General features: G+C 45.4%; 1 protein-coding gene across 2 annotated transcripts in view; it reads right to left on the bottom strand.

Moving 5' to 3' along the window:
* The window catches only part of UNC13D (unc-13 homolog D), a 2,023,528-nt gene that overhangs the window by 1,852,337 nt on the left and 151,591 nt on the right, over window positions 1-19,600 (bottom strand). The window contains exon 1 of one of the 2 annotated variants that reach the window (XM_069654741.1): window positions 5,544-5,687. The exons of the other annotated variant lie outside the window; for it this stretch is intronic. Coding sequence (XP_069510842.1) covers window positions 5,544-5,606 — 63 coding nt within the window. The 5' untranslated portion in view covers window positions 5,607-5,687. Of the gene's footprint in view, window positions 1-5,543; window positions 5,688-19,600 lie in introns of those variants that run through there. 2 annotated transcript variants of the gene reach the window in all.

Below are 19,600 nucleotides of genomic sequence, written 5' to 3'. Positions count from 1 at the left end.
CAGTGCTTAGATAAATGTACATAAACAAAAAAAGAAAACACCCTGGAGTGTCCGAAGGTAGTCACAGACTTGCTTCTAGATTGCTAAGCAATCACCAATGTGGATTACATGGTGCATGTCCTTATTCAGCAGCCCTGGCGTGCTCTGCATGTTCCAAGCCTTCTGGGACACGCCAGCATCCTTGATGGTTTTGCCCAGTGAGCATAGCCCATCCTATTTCGTTTCCAAAGAGTGGATTCTGGCTTAGGGAAAACACCCATGGTAATTGTTTTACAATAAATGAATGCATGTGTGTTTGTTTGTATGTAATGCATGTAATGTCTCTGTGCAAGTGTAAGAGTTGAGTGAGTCTGCAGGTGTGTGTGTGTGTACGTGTGTGTGTGCGTGCCAGGGTAGAATCGTGAGCGTGAATGAAATGCATCCATATGTGATTGTTTGTATGATAGGTGTGCATGGTGGGGGGCCTGGGGCAGTAGCAATGAAGCTGTCCCTAGAATTTGCAGGCCCCTGCCCAGCAGAAAGATATGTGGGCCCCTTCGGTGTACGGGCGTAATCCCACCACCCCCCCCATCTAAAATGGAAGACTGCAAATACCAGAATGCAGTTCAGTGGAAGGCTTAAAAATGGCCCGTTGGTTATGTAAGCGCAGTTTTCAGACTTAAAGACTCACAACAAAAGAAAATGTGTAAAAAGGTAACCTGGTTGCTTTTCATTGACAAAGGTATGCTTCATATACGTTGAGAATAATTTGGCATTCTACAAAAACAATGTTTTGGTGTATCAAATAAGAACACATGAAAATAAGTAACACAGTTTAACTTTTTTGTATGACAGATATGAACTTCCTTGGAAGAAGACATAGATAAATCTGAGCGACTAAGAAGTGCTTTGTGTTTGCTTTCATAATAAAAATGCCTCTGTTGCAGTTCTTTCCACCAAAAGGTTAAGAACTCTTGTCCAAAACAATGCTTAGTTAAATTATCCATAATTCATAACAAACTTCCACCTTAAATGCTCTGCCAAAACAAAGAGTGACAAGCAGTCAAGTATTTATGAGGCCCCAGTGGGTCTTTCTGTCTCCAGTGCATTACGGGTTGGATGGTTGGGGGGTAACTACAGGGCCTTCCTGGGATGAGCCAAAAATAATCTTGGACAGCGCAGCCCCTCTAGAACACAATCAATGTAATTCCATATACACATGACAGCTGGTCGAGGCAGGGCCCCCATGGCACGGGGCACTGGGCTACGGCACAGACCAACCATACCTAGGGGCGGCAATGAGTAGCAAAGCTGATTTGTTGGCTCATGCTAAGCCCCATGAAAGTTATTTACAATTATTATGGCAATAAAAAGATTGCGGCCGCAACCTGATGCAAGTGATTTACAGTGATCATTATTACTGGCATAGATAGGCCGTGGCAGAAGCCTCATTAAAATGTTGTGAAATGCCACTATGTACTGTTGGTGGTCAAGCATTAACTGGAATTTTTGCATGTTATCCAAGAAAACAATTGTAGATTGTATAGATTTTTGCCACATATTTCACATAAATTGTGCTGTGAAATGCACCATTTCAACTCATGGTATTAAAAATGTTTTTGAGAGTAAAGCGCTCCAGAACCCTCCTGCATTAGTTTCCTGGCTATGCTTGCACGAATTTTGGAAGTAGGTGTAGGCCCCTCTGACTTAAACAGACCTGTGCTGTGACTAACTGTAAATAATGCCATTTATTGATTTGTTTCATGTAACTTTGGATTAAATTGCTTCTCGCTGTTTTTTGTAATCAAATATTTGCTGTAAAATGCACCATTTCAACACATTCAAATATTGTTCTCGGAGAAGAGCAGCTGCGATCCCCCTTTATTATTATTTATTTTGTTTTGGTCTACCTCGCTACGCTCTGTTACTCGCACTCATATGGGGAAATATATAGGCCTCACCTCTGAAACAAATCACTAGCTGTTACAGAATGTAAGGTACAAAATTGCAGATTACCAGTCAGGCCTAAGAAGTCCCTTGCCTCCACATACACATCACACAATTTCATTCTCGTCAAAGAGTCAATTATCACTAGTTAAATGGCTAGAGGATGTTAGGCAGAAACCTGTGCAGTTCCCTTAGGGACCACTGCAAAATGTTTAAGACTACAGGTGTTAGCAGTAAACCCAATTGGTAGCAGTCTGTACCACCAAGATTTACCTGGTTTTCTCAAGAAGAGTTAGGCAGTATATAGAGTATACACAATAGGGCTAAAAATACAGTAGCACAAGCAAACACTGACCAGAGCTTGGGTATAAAAGTATATAATTATTTATTTAAAAACACACTTGTAAAAATACACTGGCACTAATATGGCAAGCAAGTTCAAACACAGTCACTAGAAATATATACACCTCCCTAATTAATTATTTGACAAGTCTAGGTTAATACATCACTTATTTAGCAAAACAGAGGTGCGCGCGTAACCATAGATGGCACTATAATAATTATTTAAAAAGGGAGAGAAAAGGCGGAAATAGGAAAAACACACAGTACCAACACTTTTAAGGACCCACAGCAAGTCAAGCAAGGCAGGGTCTCCTGTAGAGCAAAAAGTTCATAGGCCAAGCCCACTCTTGGAGAGAGCAAGACGGAATGTGCCCAAGATCACACAGTGGAAATGCACTCAAAGTCTTTGCAGAAAAAGTCAAAAGAGGTTGGATCAAGTTAGAAAGGTAATGTTAACAGGTCCGAGGTCACCCCAGGATAGAGAGTCAAGGATTTACGGGACACCTTGGACAGTCTGTTGCAAGGGAGACCAGGCGGGACGCAGTACCTGAAATGGTGAGAAAGCTCCAGCGGGGGCGGTTGTTCCTGGCAGCGTGTGCAAGTTGGTGCTTCGTCCAGGGGAAGAGAAGATCTCGACGTGGCGGAAAGCTGGAGGTCGTTGCACTGCCAGGGAAGAAACCAGCAGCGGAGTTTCCCGGTTAAAGGTACTACCCTTTTATTCGCGGTAGTGGTGAAGCGTGTCTATCCGGCTGCCGGGGTGCTTGGCACGGGCGATTCGACCACGAGAAGATCCAGGAGGCGAAAAAAGGCAAACTGGTTGGTCCCACCAGCTCAAAGGGAAGAAGACTCTCCTGGAAGAAGATCTTCTCTGTCGTCGGGCAAGTTTATGAGTTTGTACAGCAGGGCTCCACCGGTGGTGTCGTCGTTGTAGATGGCTCAGCTTCTCCCCTCTTCGAATTCTTTAGGTCCTGTGGCGACTTCTGAAGTTCCAGTCCCCAAAGCCCTGCTTTTATGCAGAAAACCCCCATTCATCAGCCTAGCTGTCAATCAAACATGCTAAGTGGTGAGCCAGGTGGCTCACCACTGGGCCAATCACACAAGGGTGCGACTTGAGTTGCCAAGGCAACTCAGTCCAGGGTGCCTATTCCACCCTTCCACACATCCTGTAGACCCAGACAGAGTGGCACCACTTTTGGAGGCTTCTGTGCAGAAGCCCGCCAAAAGTGGAACAAAGGGCTCGACGTGGGTTAGGGTTTCAGAGGCGAACACACACGCCATTTTAAAACTGAGTCCTGGCAATAAGACCCAACCAGCGAATAAATATTAAATAAATAACCCAGCAGTATCTTTAACATTGCACTAAAAAGCGTTGCGTTTAAAATGAATGGGAAAATCCCATAGGAAATATTCCGGGGGTATATTTTGCGTGGTATCCACTGCCACCAGCCAGAAACTCTTGGAAAACAGACCCAGGGGCAATCGAATTACCCCTACCAGTACTTCCACAATATGATGGTTTGTAGTGGTTCTGTTCACAATTTGAGACTAGTAAAGTCAATTGTGACTTTACATGCCCTGGGAGACAATAGTCAGTCCCAGGGGATGGAGTCTATGTTTGGGGGTCACTATGACACCCCTGTGTTACTGCACTGAGGGTGCTGTGTAACACACATACCAAAAACACGTGAAGCCCTATGGAGTAAAAGACCCAATAGCCCATAAAACACATTACAAAGTCAAAGGACATTCTCAAATAATGCCTAAGAGTGGGAGAAAAGGAGTCTCACTCTTAGCAGGAGAAAAAAATAAATCCCAAAAATCCAGCAAAGCTGCTGGGGGACTCACTAGGTTTGGGAAATTAGCCTTTACAGAGAATTCTCCCTAACAGTGGAGAGGGCACTTTTTGAGGCCTGGCTGACCGTGAATCATTTATAATCCTGGTGCTCCTCAAGGGCCATCCGCCTGACACTCCTTTCTGGCACCAAAGGCTTCATCTGCCAATGGCTGGATCTCAGCCTGTTTGTTTTCCTCCAGGCCTTTTGCTGCAGATTGAGTGAAGTAAAGTCAGTGGCAAAGACATGCCGCGGAGCATGGAGCTCAGTAATCCATGGACCCCTTTCACGTGATAGTCAGGTATGCTACTCTACTTATGTGGCAGGTGCTATTTATATATTGTCTGTATAATTTTAGTATTCTTACAATTTAGGAATGCAATAAAATTGATTTTTTTTGGTACGTGTGCTTTGAACATTTCAACTGTTTATAAAGGAAATGTTGTGCTCCATGAGGAATTGCTAAATCCAGTGTCAGCTCCTCACACTGCACTTGAGCACCTCACACTGTTCCACCACCCTAAGATCCTCTCACTGTCCACCAGTACAACATCAGTGACAGCTTCTTGCAACATCTAACAGTTAGATAATCATTGAAAGGTCCTCACACTGCCCACCCCTGCCAGGTCCTCACATTGCCTCGGGCGAAAGCCCATTACCATACCTGCATGTAAATCACGGTGTCTGAACCCACTGAGCTATCTTATAACGACAAACATAATTTAAGGTTTAATGCAACCAATGTCACCGGAAAGACCATGACATGAAAGTGCACTCATTTAGATGCTTTATTTCAAAATGTCCTGAGGGTATTCCCCTCTACTGTCCCACCTCCTCCTTCACTCTGCCCCTTTCTTCGACTGCCTCACAACTTTTCTATCATGTAACATGTCCCGCCCCAACAGCCTTTTCAGAACATTACTTAACTTGACTAGCTGGGCGTCCTCTCTGTTCCTCGTGTTTAGCAGTGTGTCAGCACTACAACAGGCACTGACGTGCTAAGCGCCGCGTACCTCGGACAGTAAGGGTGTGGCAGTGGCGCGAAAGGGCGTTGTAACCACAGCGTAGGTAGATTTTCAGGCATAAGGCCTCAACCATCGCTCGCTTCCATTACGTCATGGAAGCCACTTGGATAGTTCATTTCCCACATTACTCACAGTCACATATGACAAGGGACGCTGGATTGCAGTCGAAAAAGGAGATGGTGCCAGTAGTAGGGTTGAGCGAGGCGAAAAACACCCGTCATGCGTAAATCCGGTAAGTCAGAGGGAGAGAAAGTCATCCACACAGAGCCAGACCCCGGTGCATCGACCTGAACCTGAGAGTAGACCGACTCTTCCTCTGCCCTGCCAGTGCCACTACCATTCTTATGATTCCCGCCCGTGTAGGCCGTTAAATGAAATAGGGGAAAAAACGCGCACATATCGAATCTCCGACACCTACTTCTTCGTTTTCCTCAGATGACGGCGAAGAGTCCGGAGTGGGGTGGCGGATGTCAGGCTCCATGTTGACTTGTTCTGGCGAGCGAGGGTGAACGGGGAGACGTAGATTGCGGCGCAGAGGACGCCAGCCACGTTTTGAAGAGTGGGCTGAGCTGCAGCACGTTTGCTTGCAGTGGCAGCTCAGGAAGGAGGAAACCACAAGGCCCGTTATCTCACCTCTTCCAGCCTTAAGGCGGGCGGAAGTCAGCAGGGAGGTCGGCCTCTGAGATAGCCTCCTCAGATAAATGGGTGGCGCGGCGTGGGTAGTTGTTTAAGACCTACAGCTACAACCCCTCAAATTGAAGATTTGAAGGAAGAACTCATCTTGATGGCCAGGTGAAAGGATGTGACAGAAGCCCGCCCTGCCCATATCAATATGACTTCCCTCAGTGACCAAGCGAAAGACTTAACTGGTGTGGTCAGGTTTGAGATAGCTCACACCCCCTGATGATTATCAGGTCTCCATGACAGTAAAAATTGTATTTGGAGTGAAACATGGAGCAAATGTGCCAAAGAAGAAAAGTGTAATAGATATTCAGCCTCCTGGTCACAGAGGAAGGTTGCTTGGGGCTGGGGGAGCAGGGGAGGGGGCGGTCAAGAGTGCAATTGGTTAATGCACCTACTGCAGATATCTATATGTATCCTGCAAACAACATATGATATGATATGGCATTTATAACGCGCCTATACACTAGTGTCCTGGGAGGATAGCTGAGCAGCAACATGCTTGCCTTGGAAACAAGACAACACAAAGCTACACAGGTTCGATCCCAGGTTCCGTGCTTGAAACCTCTGGGTATTAAGCACGTTATAAATACGCAACCAAGACGTATTCCTGCAAAAGCGCCTCAATGCCCCCGGGCTGTGTGAGCGCTTTAAAAATGCAAATAAATAAAAAAATAAAAGAAGTGTTTCAAGGCGTGAAAAGGCAAGGGAGGGGGAACAGAGGGAAGACAGACAACAATCCTAGGCCAGGTGACATTCAGATCGTCCAAGTGCATGGGATGGGGTAAGGGACAGTGCAGTACATGGGATAATAGAATACATAAGTCAAAGTACGGCCCTCTGGTGGCAAGTGCAGGGGTAAGTGCAGACATCAGGTGTCAAGTGCTGGTAGTGGGACTGTGGGGATACAGAAAAACAGTCCCCAAGTGCGGGGATTGCCAGGAAGGCAGTGCAGGTGTGCGCCTGGCAGAGAAGGGGACCTGGGCCCGAGAACAGAGAGTGGCCAGGTAACCAGTGCAGATTCAGTTTCAGCCAGGAAGTCAGCAGGGGAGAGGAGAAGCAAAGAGACAGGTTGTGAGGTGCTTCTGGAACCAGAGATGATTCTCCTCAAATTTCAGGTAGGGAGGGAGGCTGTTCCAGAGGAAGGTCCCAGCCGAAGAAAGATCTAGCACCAACTTATTGCTTGGAGAAGCGACTGACCCTGAGGGAGTTGGAGGCGGATGAGCGAAGAGCTTGAGAAGGAAGATATTTAGGAAGAGAGAGTTGAAGGCAATCAGTCCACAGGATCCAGAAGGCCTTGTGGACAATGCAGGGGATTTTGAACTTAATCCTCACAGAGATTTCAGTCCTGGAGAGATACGATCCCTGGGCTTGAGGCCAAGGACAAGTCTCGCAGTCCTGTTCTGGATGTGGTGAAGAGGGCAGAGAGTAGAAGCAGGCAGATTTAGAAAGAGGCTGTTGCAATAGTCCAGCCTAGAGAGAACCATAGCTCTGGAGACAGTGAGCTTCTAGGGGAAGGAGAGGAAGGTAGAATGCCTCTGAGGAGATGCAGCTGGTAGTGTGACTTCTTAGAGACGTCAGAGATGTGTGGAGAGAAGGAGAGTGTGGAGTGAAGATGACCCCCGAGGTTTTTAGCCTTGCAGGCGGGAGCAGGAAGTGGGCCAAGAGAGGCCGACAAGAGAGTGGCAGGAAAGGAGGGAGTGGGTGTGCGGATGAGGAGAGTCTCGGTCTTACTAGCATTAAGGCAGAGATTATTGGCGGTACACCACACCTGGATCGCGAACAGACAGAGATGAGAAAGGGAGAAGGGATGGCTGAGGGTAGCCTGAAAATGAGCTGGGTGTCATCCGCATAGCACTGGAAGTTGGGGCGAGTGCAGCAATGCAGTGGGCAAGAAGTGCCAGGTATTGGTTGAACAGCCAGGGAGAGATGTTACACCCCTGGGGAACACCACAGGTAGAGATAGAAGAGAGGAAGGACCCAAGTTGAGAGGAAAAAAGTCAGCCACACTAGGATCTGACCGGTTATACCCAGGTTATCACGGAGATGGTTGAGCAGGATGGCATGGTTGACAGTGTCAAAGGCAGAGGAGAGATCAAGTAAGATGAGGACACGGGGTGTTAGAATCAAGGTTGGAGAGCAGGTCTTTACAGATGTTCAGGAGAGCAGTTTCCATGCTTCTGGCAATTTGGAAGCCAGACTGATGACCATGGAGACAACCAACAGATTCAGTGGTCATGAAAGGATTGATGGAGATTGGGCGATAGTTAGCCAGGCAGGATGGGTCGGCAGAGGGTTTCTTAGGGGGTGCACAAGTGAGTGCTTTATGGGGGAAGGGAAGACTCCAGTGGCGAAGGAGTGGTTGTAGAAGTCAGCCAGAGCAGGAGCCAGGGAGTCAATGTGGTCTGTGATGGTTTTGGAGGAACAGGGATGAACCTGTTTTGACGAGACTTTCATAGATCGGACTTGTCTAGAAACCTCGTCTGTGGAGAACAAGGGAAATGAAGAGAAGGAGGGAGGAGAGATGGCCGAAGAAGGGCCAGAGGAAGAGCAAGGAGTAGAGGGAGGAAGGGGAGAGGAGGAGAGAGAGGGGGGGTGAGAAAGTGACGGCAAAAGCCTCAACTGACATGCGCTTCATGGGTCAGATTACTGAGAAGTTCCTGGTGAGATACTGATAACGGTTTGCTTGCTAAGATGCGCCTTTAGTCACTTTATAGTGTCTCCAGAAGGGCCATGTTTGATTCCCCACAAGTAACTATCAGCAGACGCTCACCCCTATGCTTTACTTATAAAGGAGTGTGGGGGGTGGAAGCAGGCCCCAGCTGTCTGGCTCCCCCTCTTCTTGCATGCCGCAGCACTCTCCTTACCCTGCATTAGGTCTGCCACCTCAACATTGCCAGACCCGTTGCTGCAGTCCGGAGCTTCCAGCACAGCGCTCCCCAAGGCAAGTCACTGTTGGTGCCCACTGGCCCAGTCCGCTCCCCAGATTCCAGTGATCAGTCGGGCCAACTACATGCCTTAATCCAGCCTCCAGCTTTCTGTGTTCACCACAACGGCAGATCTGCCCCCTCTCATCTGGGCTGTCTCCCGGTTGCTGCAGAGGAGCTGTTTCGTCCCTCACTCTGGAGGCTGGTTCCTCGTCCCTCTCTTCAAACCCGACAGATCGGATGCACCTCCTTTTCACCGCCGGAGCACTTCCTCAGTTGATGCTCTGCAGTCGGGTACAATTCCCAGGTTTCATGATGTCGGAGAACAGCACAGGCTACTCTGATCCGCTCTCTTGCCGCCAGACTCCCGTTCTGCCACCGGGTTAGTTTCTCCACTCCCCGTGCAGGCTATCTTCAGGACACTGTCAGGTGGTTTTCCACGTCTCTCGCGTCCGCGGCCATTCTTATTCCGGGCCCGGCGAGTCGGTGTGACTTTACTATGTCGCCATCGCACCCGTCTCGTATTCCGCCGTTAGGGCAAACCGGCTTCCCAAAGTTGCTGTGGGCAACCCCCTCACTTTCAGATCCTGCTCAGGACTTCCAGCACTGATGCAGCAAGTCGAATTCAGCAGGATGTGGTCCGGATACCTGAGGGCTGTTTGGGAGCTCACAGGACTGTGGCCATTTTGATTGGGCTCTCTAGTGCTCTCCAAGTAATGGTTCCTTGTCGAAAAGTTCAAGGGAACTTCCCTCCTTGCGATCCCCTTCGGTTTCTCACGGACAGTTCACTGTCAGCGACAATGGACTAACACCAGAGCCGTATACCTGACATGTCCCAACACCATGGACAGGCAAGGTCAGGCAATCACACTTCCCGCCACGGATAAAAGGCTGAGCACGAAAGCATACTCTGAGCTAGGCAAACCACACGAGGAAACAGCATTTACAAGATGGCAGTTTAATACAAGGAGTAAGCCGGCAAGACCAGACAGAGTCGTGAGGAAGGAAGTACCCGTGACCTCTACAGATCGTTACTTTTGTGAGCCTTGGAAAGTAAGAAATAGAAGATCAGGAACTAATGCTGATGAAACCTGCACAGTGTGGCTGAGGTACCCGGGACTATCCCACGTCGATAACCAAGGCAGGGAGGAGCAATTGCCTCCATGGTACTGTCCTTGGATCTTTCAACAAAACAGCGCCAGAAAAGACAGCACAGCCGGTGAGTCAAAGAGACTGATACTAAACCAGCTTGTGTTTTGAACCAAGGTTGCAAGCGGCAACATTGTACAAACAGAACAGTGTGTGAGGCGTTTTCAAAGAGCGACGCAGATATGAGTGGAAACCAAAAGGAGTAATTGAACATTATAATTGAACTTTGGGAGGCCAAGAAAAGATACCACACACAGAGTGGTCTGGGCCCACGTGGGTGCTCATTCGAAAGTCTCTGTTAGGTATCCAACTGATGCTGAGTGTAAGAAAAAGGATTATAGAGATCAAAGTGGTCATGCAACAGGTCAAGCTAAACCCTGTGCACATTCATAAGTCTTTGATTGTATAAAGTGCATCACAATTGGTCCGAGCCTGGCTGAGGGAGAGTAATTGAGTGAAAGAAAGGGATATGAGCCCGGCAGAGAGGAATGAGGGTTGAACCGTGAGTCACCCGAGAAATAATTATCTGAATAAACTTTGGAAGAGATCTGAGTAGAGACATCATTTCACCACAATGCCAGGGGTAGGGGACATGACATCACACGACCCTTGACACCTGAGGTAATTTGACCCCACCTCCAAGTGACATCACAGGAAGTGATGGAAAACGAGATTTTTTTAGATGCATCTAGCACCCATGTTTTCAGGTGTTCTCATTTCAGCCAGATATAAGAACCGAGGTACAGAGGGAGGCGTGATTTGTCCACGATTACACATTTGGGGAATGCCATTTTCCAGATTTGACATGGGGTCTATATGTAAAACATACACAATGCAGTATTTCTAACAGGGTAACCGAAAGCTGTAACGCAGTCTACAGCTAGTGTATGAAACAGGTATAGATCAATGGACGCAGAAGTACGTGTTATCTGTGGCTTTGCTGTAAAACAAGCCAAAAAAGCACTGACCTGGGGAGGAAAATTGTCACGCAAGCAAGGCCTGAAAATCTAATAATTCAGCAGGATTTAGTATCAACAAAATTCCCTAGTTATTAATGTATATATGATTCAGTTACGATTCAGTTACCATAACCATAGAAGAAACCCATTAGACTAGTCTGCGTGTGCACAGAGGGGAGAACACCTGATAATGTTATTTTTGCTGCAGTATAATAACTGGGAATGCTTCTTCCAATATACCCAGGAGCCCCCCATAGTTTATTAGCTAAGCATAATACCGGGTGCCAGAGAACTTAAAAAAAAACACCATTTAATTTAATTTAATATCATTGCTGCACACTTACACTCATTGCACCACGCAGTTATTTAAAATTGAAAACACCCACAAGTTGCTTCTCACCCGGGAACTCACTGGCAGACTTCTAGGCAGGCACTGCACACTACCCCTTTGTCAGACTCAGTGGTGCCCAATGGCATAGCACAAAATTTGGCAGCTCCCCTGCAAGCCATGCTGTGGGAGCCCCCAAGCTCCCTAACAAAGCACAGGACATGCCACACCCCGGGCCGGTCCAGACCACCACGTGAGTGGAATGTCCATGATGATTATGCCGCTGCAGGGGCATGCACTACTGTAAGTGAAAGAAGTAAATATCCTTCTCAATCAACGTATAAATCTTTAACATAACAGAGAGAAATGGGTGGTGCCTGGTACACAAATATACCAGCCACCAGCAGTGACTGCTGAGTTTTTTTGGAGGATGAAAATATTTGCCACAAGTAGGTGATAGCGGCTGAGCATAGCGAGGGAGCCCAGACTAACTAAAATGGGTTGGGGGAAGCCCGGGGGATTCTTCTCCCTCCCCAGAGTAAATGTTTTGAATAATGGGTTAAAATGGTGCATTACAAAGTACACTTTCTGGGAAAATGTGTGTAAAAGACCAACAATGTGGGTGAAAGGCCAACATTTTGTAGGGTGTAGGGTGTAGGGTAAATCATGAAAAAAGTACAATATATGCAAATCACATGGTATTTCCCAATGCATTATCATGCTGGTCCCTTCAATATATGCCAGAATAAAAACATTTGTATGCTGGCTTTGCCCCTACATTTCCATGCTGGCTCCACCAACATATGTTAGTATTCCCACATAAGACCATACTTCTGTTCGCTTTAAGATGTTTTTCTACAGTATCTTTACTGGCACTAGGCACAAAACTGGCTCTGCCAATATATGCCATTACTCCTATGTAAGTACATATATACTGCTGTTAGTTTGGCCATTAAATGTGACATGTCACAATAGGAAAACCTGTCCAATCTGGTTCCAATGTACGCCAGTCTAGACCCATAAGAACTAGGGGTGTACCGAACTTTGGCTTTGAGTAAGTATTCGGCCGAATTCCGGCTGAAAAAAAGCTATTCGGCCCCGGCCGAATAGTTTCTAGCTATTCGGCTCTTGCCGAATACTTTGACATTCTCACTTGAATACAATGCAACATGAACTCAGAAAGGCAAATATAGACATAATTTTGCATAGAATAGAATTGGACCAGACAAATTGCTATCACACAGCTGAAAAATATCTTTTATTGAAATCTGCTCTTTAGGGCATCTTTTTTTTTTTTTTACAGATTCCTAGACAAAAAAGTGCTCATCTTTTATACTTAGCCTGCAACAATACAGGAACATCTTTTCTTTTGGCGAATGTTTATATGCAATGTGCACTTTTTTCAGTTGGAAAAAACAAACTGAAAGAAATGTGCATAGATACTTTCAGTTACTGTCATGTCACTTCCCATTGCGTACGTCATCGTCCCCTCTTTTCTTTTTTTAAGGACTTGAGTCCTGAGTTTAACATTATTTGATATTTTATCAGGAAATTATAAGTTGCATATGTTTGTGTATTCACGAGAGAGTGACTAGAAGGGAAAAGTGAGCAGCATTTGTTGTGAGATGGAGTTCACGCATTTCAGATTTCCTCTTGACTTGTGTCCTGCATGAGCCGACATGAACCATTTTATACATTTCTATGTGAGCTGCAAAGAAGTTTCAAAACTCAACCACATCGACTTTGCAACTGGATAGAGAATGCAATGCATTTGATTCACAAAGGCAGTCTTTTTGCATTTGTGAAGCCTCCTACTTTAACTGGCACGGAATATGCAACAATCTTCTGTACATTTGGTCCCTTCATTTTGGTTAAATGTGCTTTATTTCTGGCTTTTATACTTTAAATAAAGATGCTACATTAATTACAATGAAGAGAAATAAGTATAGAATGCATTTAAAATGTTGCTTTATTTGTGTTTTTAATAAGTGTGTTTTTTGAAGTTTGGGACATGATTTATTAATTAAAGCAACTATTCGGCTTCATATTCGGCTTTGGCAGAATAGTTGACAAACTAGTCGGTATTCAGCCTAATACTTAATATGCTATTCGGTACAGCTCTAATAAGAACACTTATCTTGCTTGACTCATCATAGATACTAAGTTAATAAAAAGTCATGCTAGAGTGAAGAATATCCAGGCTGCTACACCAAAACATCAGTTTAGCGAGGTACCACTACTTATCATGCTTGCTTTTTTAAAGATGCAGAGTAATACATGTTATGCCACAGTAAGCAATGGCTAGACCGACTGCACCAAAAAGCCAGTCTAGCCAGGGAATGGCACACATGAACTTGCCTTTGCCCAAAAATACCATTAAAACATGCAAAGTCAATAAAGGATGTGGCAAAAATGCTCCAGTGATTCCCAGTCTCTGGGGGCGTTACACACACGTGCATCCCCTTTCACCCACCGGTCACTCACCCATACATCTCCTCTTGCACACACTCACACTGGATTCACCACACAGGCACACACCAAACCCCACCCAGAACATTCAAACACAACACACAATGCCACATGTATGCTCATTCACCCACAAGTCACTCACTCACACCTTCTCTTACATGCACTCATTTCATTCTCTACACAGGAACACACCCACCCACCCAGAACATTCAAAAACACGCCATCACATTCATACTCATTCACCCACCAGTCACTCAATCATACACCTTTTCTTACCTCCACCCATTCCATTCTCTACACAGGCACACACCCACCGACCCAGAACATTACAAAACACACATCACATCACTTCTCATTCACCCACCAGTCACTCACACTTTCTCTTGCATCCACTGATTATATTATCTACACAGGCACATACCCACCCACCCAGAACATTCAAAAACACACATTACATCACTTCTCATTCACGCACCAGTCACTCACACCTTCTCTTACATCCACTCATTGCATTCTCTACAAAGGCACCCAACCACCCAGAACATTCAAAAATACACATTACATCACTTCTCATTCACCCACGAGTCACTAACACCTGCTCTTACATCCACTCATTGCATTCTCTAGAAAGGCATGCATTTAGCCACCCATAAGAGCATTCAAAAACACACATCACATGACTTCTCATTGACTCACCAGTCACTCTCACCTTCTCTTTCATCCACTCATTGCATTGTCTACACAGGCACACACCTACCCACCCAGAACATGCAAAACCACACATCACATAAATTCTCATTCACCCACCAGTCACTCACACCTTCTCTTACATCCACCCATTGCATTCGCACACACCTGCCCACCCAGAAAATTCACCAACACACATCACATCACTTCTTAATCACCCACAATTCACATACATACATCTGAAACACGAAACACACTTCACACATGCAAAACACACATCATACTACTAAAAAAGCAGTACCTTTTTCTTGCAGCTTCAGTCCGTCCTTCCAGGCCCCCTCGGCCCCTCCATGCTGCTCACAAATAGGAACCAGGAAGCTTTAAGAGCTTCCTGGTTCCTGTATGTGAGCTGCAAGGAAGCCGGGAGAGAAGGGGTTGGAGCTGAACGTGGCATGTGACATGTGCCACGGTCAGCTCCAACCTCTACTGAGTGCCTCCCCGCCCAGCCTTCACCCTGATGGGTGAGGACTGGGCCGGGGACCCACCAGACCTGATGTGGCAGGGCCTCCCACGCAGCGGAGGACCCGTTACACCAGGAGCACCTCTGTTTATTTGGGCAAAAAATTATTTTTGTCTTTTTTTTAAAGTTGGGGTCACAAGGGAGTGCCTGAGGTTGCAACTGTGGCCCCGAGGGGTCACAGTTGCAACCCTTGGTGACCCCCAAATGACGTCCCATGATCTGAGCCGGACTGAGAGGGATCCAACATTGAACTTTTGTTTTCGTTGAACTTTTGTTTTGAAAGGGATCTGAGCCTGGCTGAGGGGGATCCAGGGTGAACACCCAACTCGAATGCTGAAAAGGGAAAATAACGTTTTTGTGTTGCTTTGTATATCAGGCCCACTGAGTCAAGAGACTTGCAAGAAGCAAAGAGGCTTGGACACAGAAGCTCTTGATCTTTGAAAATGGAACTGTATCCTCGTGCCACAGAAGCCAGAGTTTGTGCTTTGCTCGAGTGAACTGCCTTGTCCCGTGCTGAAAACGTGGGCAAGGGAGGCCAACGGCCCGAACATCCTGACTTATCATTTTGTGAACACTTCTTTCTTTTCATGAACATCACCCCAAATTATTTGTAAATTAGTAGTAAGGATTGGCAATCGATTTTTTTATTATTGGGCCTCCCTTTTAATTTAACAAGACTCCACTAGGACTGCATTATTATTATTTGATGGTCGTAGCTTTCTCCCATCCATAGATTTAGGTTTAGATAGGTGTTTAACTCATCATTGTGATAGTTCAATAAATACCGTTGGACTGTGGTCACTTGTGTCTGTCTTACTGTTGATACCGCGCTTTCCTTGCAGGTGGTGTCAGGAGTGGGATGTGCCACAATTGAAACAAATTGGGGAACCCTACAATTCCAGAAGCTTAGTCATAGAGCCTCCAACACCTCTGTTGCCACAAAAGAATCAATAGGCTTCGATATCTGTAGCAGTAGAGAGGATACTATCCCTCCTGGGAAAAGAGGAATTATTGAGAAGATAGGGGTAGGGTGGCACTACTGTTTTATATACAATTATCAACAGATTGGTTAAATCTTAAACTGGTTCCAATGCAAGTTCACAGATTTCAGGTGCAAACGGGGGAAAACAAGTCTCAAGGTCATCTGAGACTCAGGAGCAAAAAAACAAACAAAAGCCAGTTGTTACCAACCGGCACCCCTAAACACACTCCTCAGGGATGTAAAATCCCCAAAACACTTATGACAAGCGACTTAATATATTCACAATGTAATTTTCACTATTACTGTCAACATGTTGTGATTTACAACAATCAACATTCAGTAAGTTTACTCAAAAATAGAGAGAACCTAAGAACTTCAAATCTGTTCATAATCTGTGAGGATATCACTTAACAAATGAGGAGCCCACACAAGTTTGTGTTTTTTCATACAAATATAATGTTAGAAACACATTTCATCAAGGAACAATGGTCTACAAAACTCAAAAGAGGAACAAAACATATAACACCATATTCAATGGTCGGTAAAATAAAACAATTGTGCAATACATAAGAAAAAGTTTTTGTTTCTCAAACAATTTCAAGTGAGAAATACAAGCACAATTGTGTCTCTCCTAATACACTCCAGTTTAGATGACAAGTGCCAATGTGTTTCGGATATATCTAAGATCCTTCCTCTGGGCCTTGGAGTCTATAGTTTCCTAGTCGTGACACAATATATTCAATACTTGATAGAACATCTGCAAAACAATGCAGAAAGCACATATCAGTGTGTTTCTCACTATAACAGACCAACTTAACCATGGTCAAAATCAATTTCACACAGCACTAGCCTGTGTCTGCATACTCCACAGGGGACAAGATTAAACAAGGAAGAGTGCAATAGTGCACTCACATAACTGTGGAGTACCATAAGGCCTGCTGAGCGGGTCATGACTGATTAAAATACAGAATGACAAATGCAGATACAGATGCAGAAGGATCCCTTAGTAAAAGGATCCCGCTGGCGGTAGGAGGAAGAGAAACACATCCGGAGCACCAAAGGTTATCCTGTTGGGTGCCCCAAGTACTCGTTACCCAAATATGTATCTGTGAAAAGAGCTGTTATGCAGCGCAGGTGCGCAGCTGTTGGCAAATCCAAAAATGTTGCGCAGTGCCTAGTGAATAGCTGATTCCTGTCTGTAGGGACATCGGAGGAAATAACGGTGTGCCTAAACATTGGTGTTTAAATGCTCATACTGTGAGTGTAATCCTCAATCACCAGGTGTTGTGCGGCCATATCCATATGTGGTGCGCAAGTGACATGATACATCATTAGTGAGCCTCGAGGGAACAGATACACCCCCCTTAGAGTCTAGCAGTGGTGCTGCAGCATTTTCCCACCAGCTGTTACATGGTCCACTCTTACAAGCAGCACATGTACATGACTTCTGTTTACAGTTAGATGCATATTAACAGAGGTGTTCTAGGAAACAAAGAGCAATGAAGGTATAAATCATTAAGAAATATTCCAACAAAGTTATTGCACCCATCACAGAAGGCTCGTCAAATCATCAATGAGCATGAGCCTACACAAAACACATTAGGTCATATTCAGAGTTCATACCCCTCGGGTAAATAGAATCCAGGAGGTCTATCCATGGTACTTCCCTATGCAGTAACTTCCTATGCAGAACACCTCCCCTTGTCCCCAATCTGACCTGCTCCAAAATCACACATTAGAGTTGCACGATCGTGTTCCTCGCTTCCAAAAAATGCATTGCCACTGGCGACTTGGGGCTTTTTGTACGGATATTAGACTTGTGTTCGGTCCATCGTGTCTTGGCTTTTCTCGTTGTGATTCCAACATAATAGAAGCTGCAGGGGCACTTTAATGCATAGGCCACATTCATGGAGTCACATGTGGGTGTGTGTCTTAGCCAGATTACCTTTCCAGAATGAGGATGTAGTATACTACTGCCTGTTAAGATGTTATTACAACGTTGGCGATTATGACAAGGCTGTGTGTCTTTGTATTTCTTCTTACTTATTTGGACTGGGATGGAGTTTCTGCTTTTATCAGGCTGTTTTGTAAGGCCTTGCTGTTCCGGTAGGTGAACGTGGGTAATTGTCGAAAAAGTGATTGTAACTGTGGGTCCATTTGTAGCATAGGTCAATTTTTTTGAATAATGTCCTTAATTCTGTAGCTCTGTACTGAATGGGTGGTCACATAGACCAAAGTCTCCTATTGTTTTGGGGGTTTAGGCGTCAGAAGATTCTCTCTGTCAACTCTCTCCACCTTTTCAGCAATGCTTAATATCAGGTTCATGTTGTAACCTCGGTCCCTAAATTTCTGTTGTAAAGTGACGGATTGGTTCTTGTATTAGTCAATATCCGATATGTTATGTCTATATCGAAGAAACTGACTGAGTGGGACACTCTCAATGGTGTGCCTCGGATGAAAGAGGAATTATTCCCACAGACTTAGTTTTGATACCCCCTGCTGGGTGTTATATAAGATTGGCCCCAAAATCTGTACTGCCAGTTCGATATAGATGTTCTAGTAGGCGTCATTGATCCCGACTTCCAGGGGGGAAATTAAGGAACTCTTACAGAACCATGGTGAGATCCCATTTGAAGTAGCTTGCAGAGAAAAAATTACCAAAGGGATTTTTGAAAAAGCTCTATTTCCCCATTTTGGAGAAAGTGAACCAGAAGAAACACAGAGAGGTACCTTGGGCTTTGGGGAAGCTGATGAACCATCCAACACTGAAAAGAAAAAGGGAGAAGAGCCTACCATCTAACCCGATTTAGACTGCGCCCAGTGAAATGACCCACCTCTTGCTGAGGCTTTTTTATAAGCAATTCCTTAAGGAGAGGGTGTAGAGAAGGGAAGCCCTTTCTCTTAAAGCAAGGATAGCTATATAGAAAAGAAACATCCCTAGAAGGGTGGAGTAAAACCCAGTTGGTGATACCCAAAAGCCACCGAAAGATTGTGCTCGAGATTGCCCATTGCCATCTGACCGGCGAAAACTTTAGACAATCCAAAACCCAGGCGCACATCAGCGGGAAGTTTTACTGGCCAGGTATCCATGCTGATATAAAAACCTTTATTCAGGTGTGTGAAATATGTCAGAAAACCAGTGCTCACATCCCTCTGAATCCTTTGCCAATCACAGAAGTCCCCTTTTCAAGAATTGGGATGGACATCATTGGACCTTCAGAAACATCTAGACTGGGCAACAAATATGTCCTCGTAATTATCGACTATGCGACCAGATACCCTGACGCATTCCCTAGGCAGAAAACCACTCAGCAAATTCTAAAGCACCTACTATCGTGTTTTTGCAGGGTTGGGTTTCCTAAGGAAATTCTGATGGATCAAGGTTCAAATTTTAAGAGCAAGCTCATGGGGGAAGTCAAGGAACTACTCCATTTTACCACCTAACGAACTTCAGTGTACCACCCCCAAAAGGATGGTTTGGTAGAGATATTCAATAAAACACTTTAAATGACCCTAAGAAAGTTGGTAAATAAGGATGGGAAGAACTGGGACCGTATGATCCCCTTGGCACTGTTTGCAGTGAGTAAAACCCCTCAGGCATCTACTGGATTCTCTCCTTTTGAGCTACTCTGTTGTAGAGAACCTAGAGATGCCCTGGAAATGCCCCGGGAGACCTGGGAAGAACGAGAAGAGGCCCCCATTCCCCTTTCGCAGACGGCTACCAGACTGGGAGAACATACAAGACCTGTTCGAAATTTAGTCTATACTGATAA

The sequence above is a fragment of the Ambystoma mexicanum genome, chromosome 3q (genome assembly GCF_040938575.1).
Source record: "Ambystoma mexicanum isolate Mex_15411 chromosome 3q, UKY_AmexF1_1, whole genome shotgun sequence".
Classification (NCBI taxonomy): Eukaryota; Metazoa; Chordata; class Amphibia; order Caudata; family Ambystomatidae; genus Ambystoma; species Ambystoma mexicanum.
Note: the sequence above shows the minus strand (reverse complement) of the source record. Positions and strands in the feature narration are given on the sequence as shown.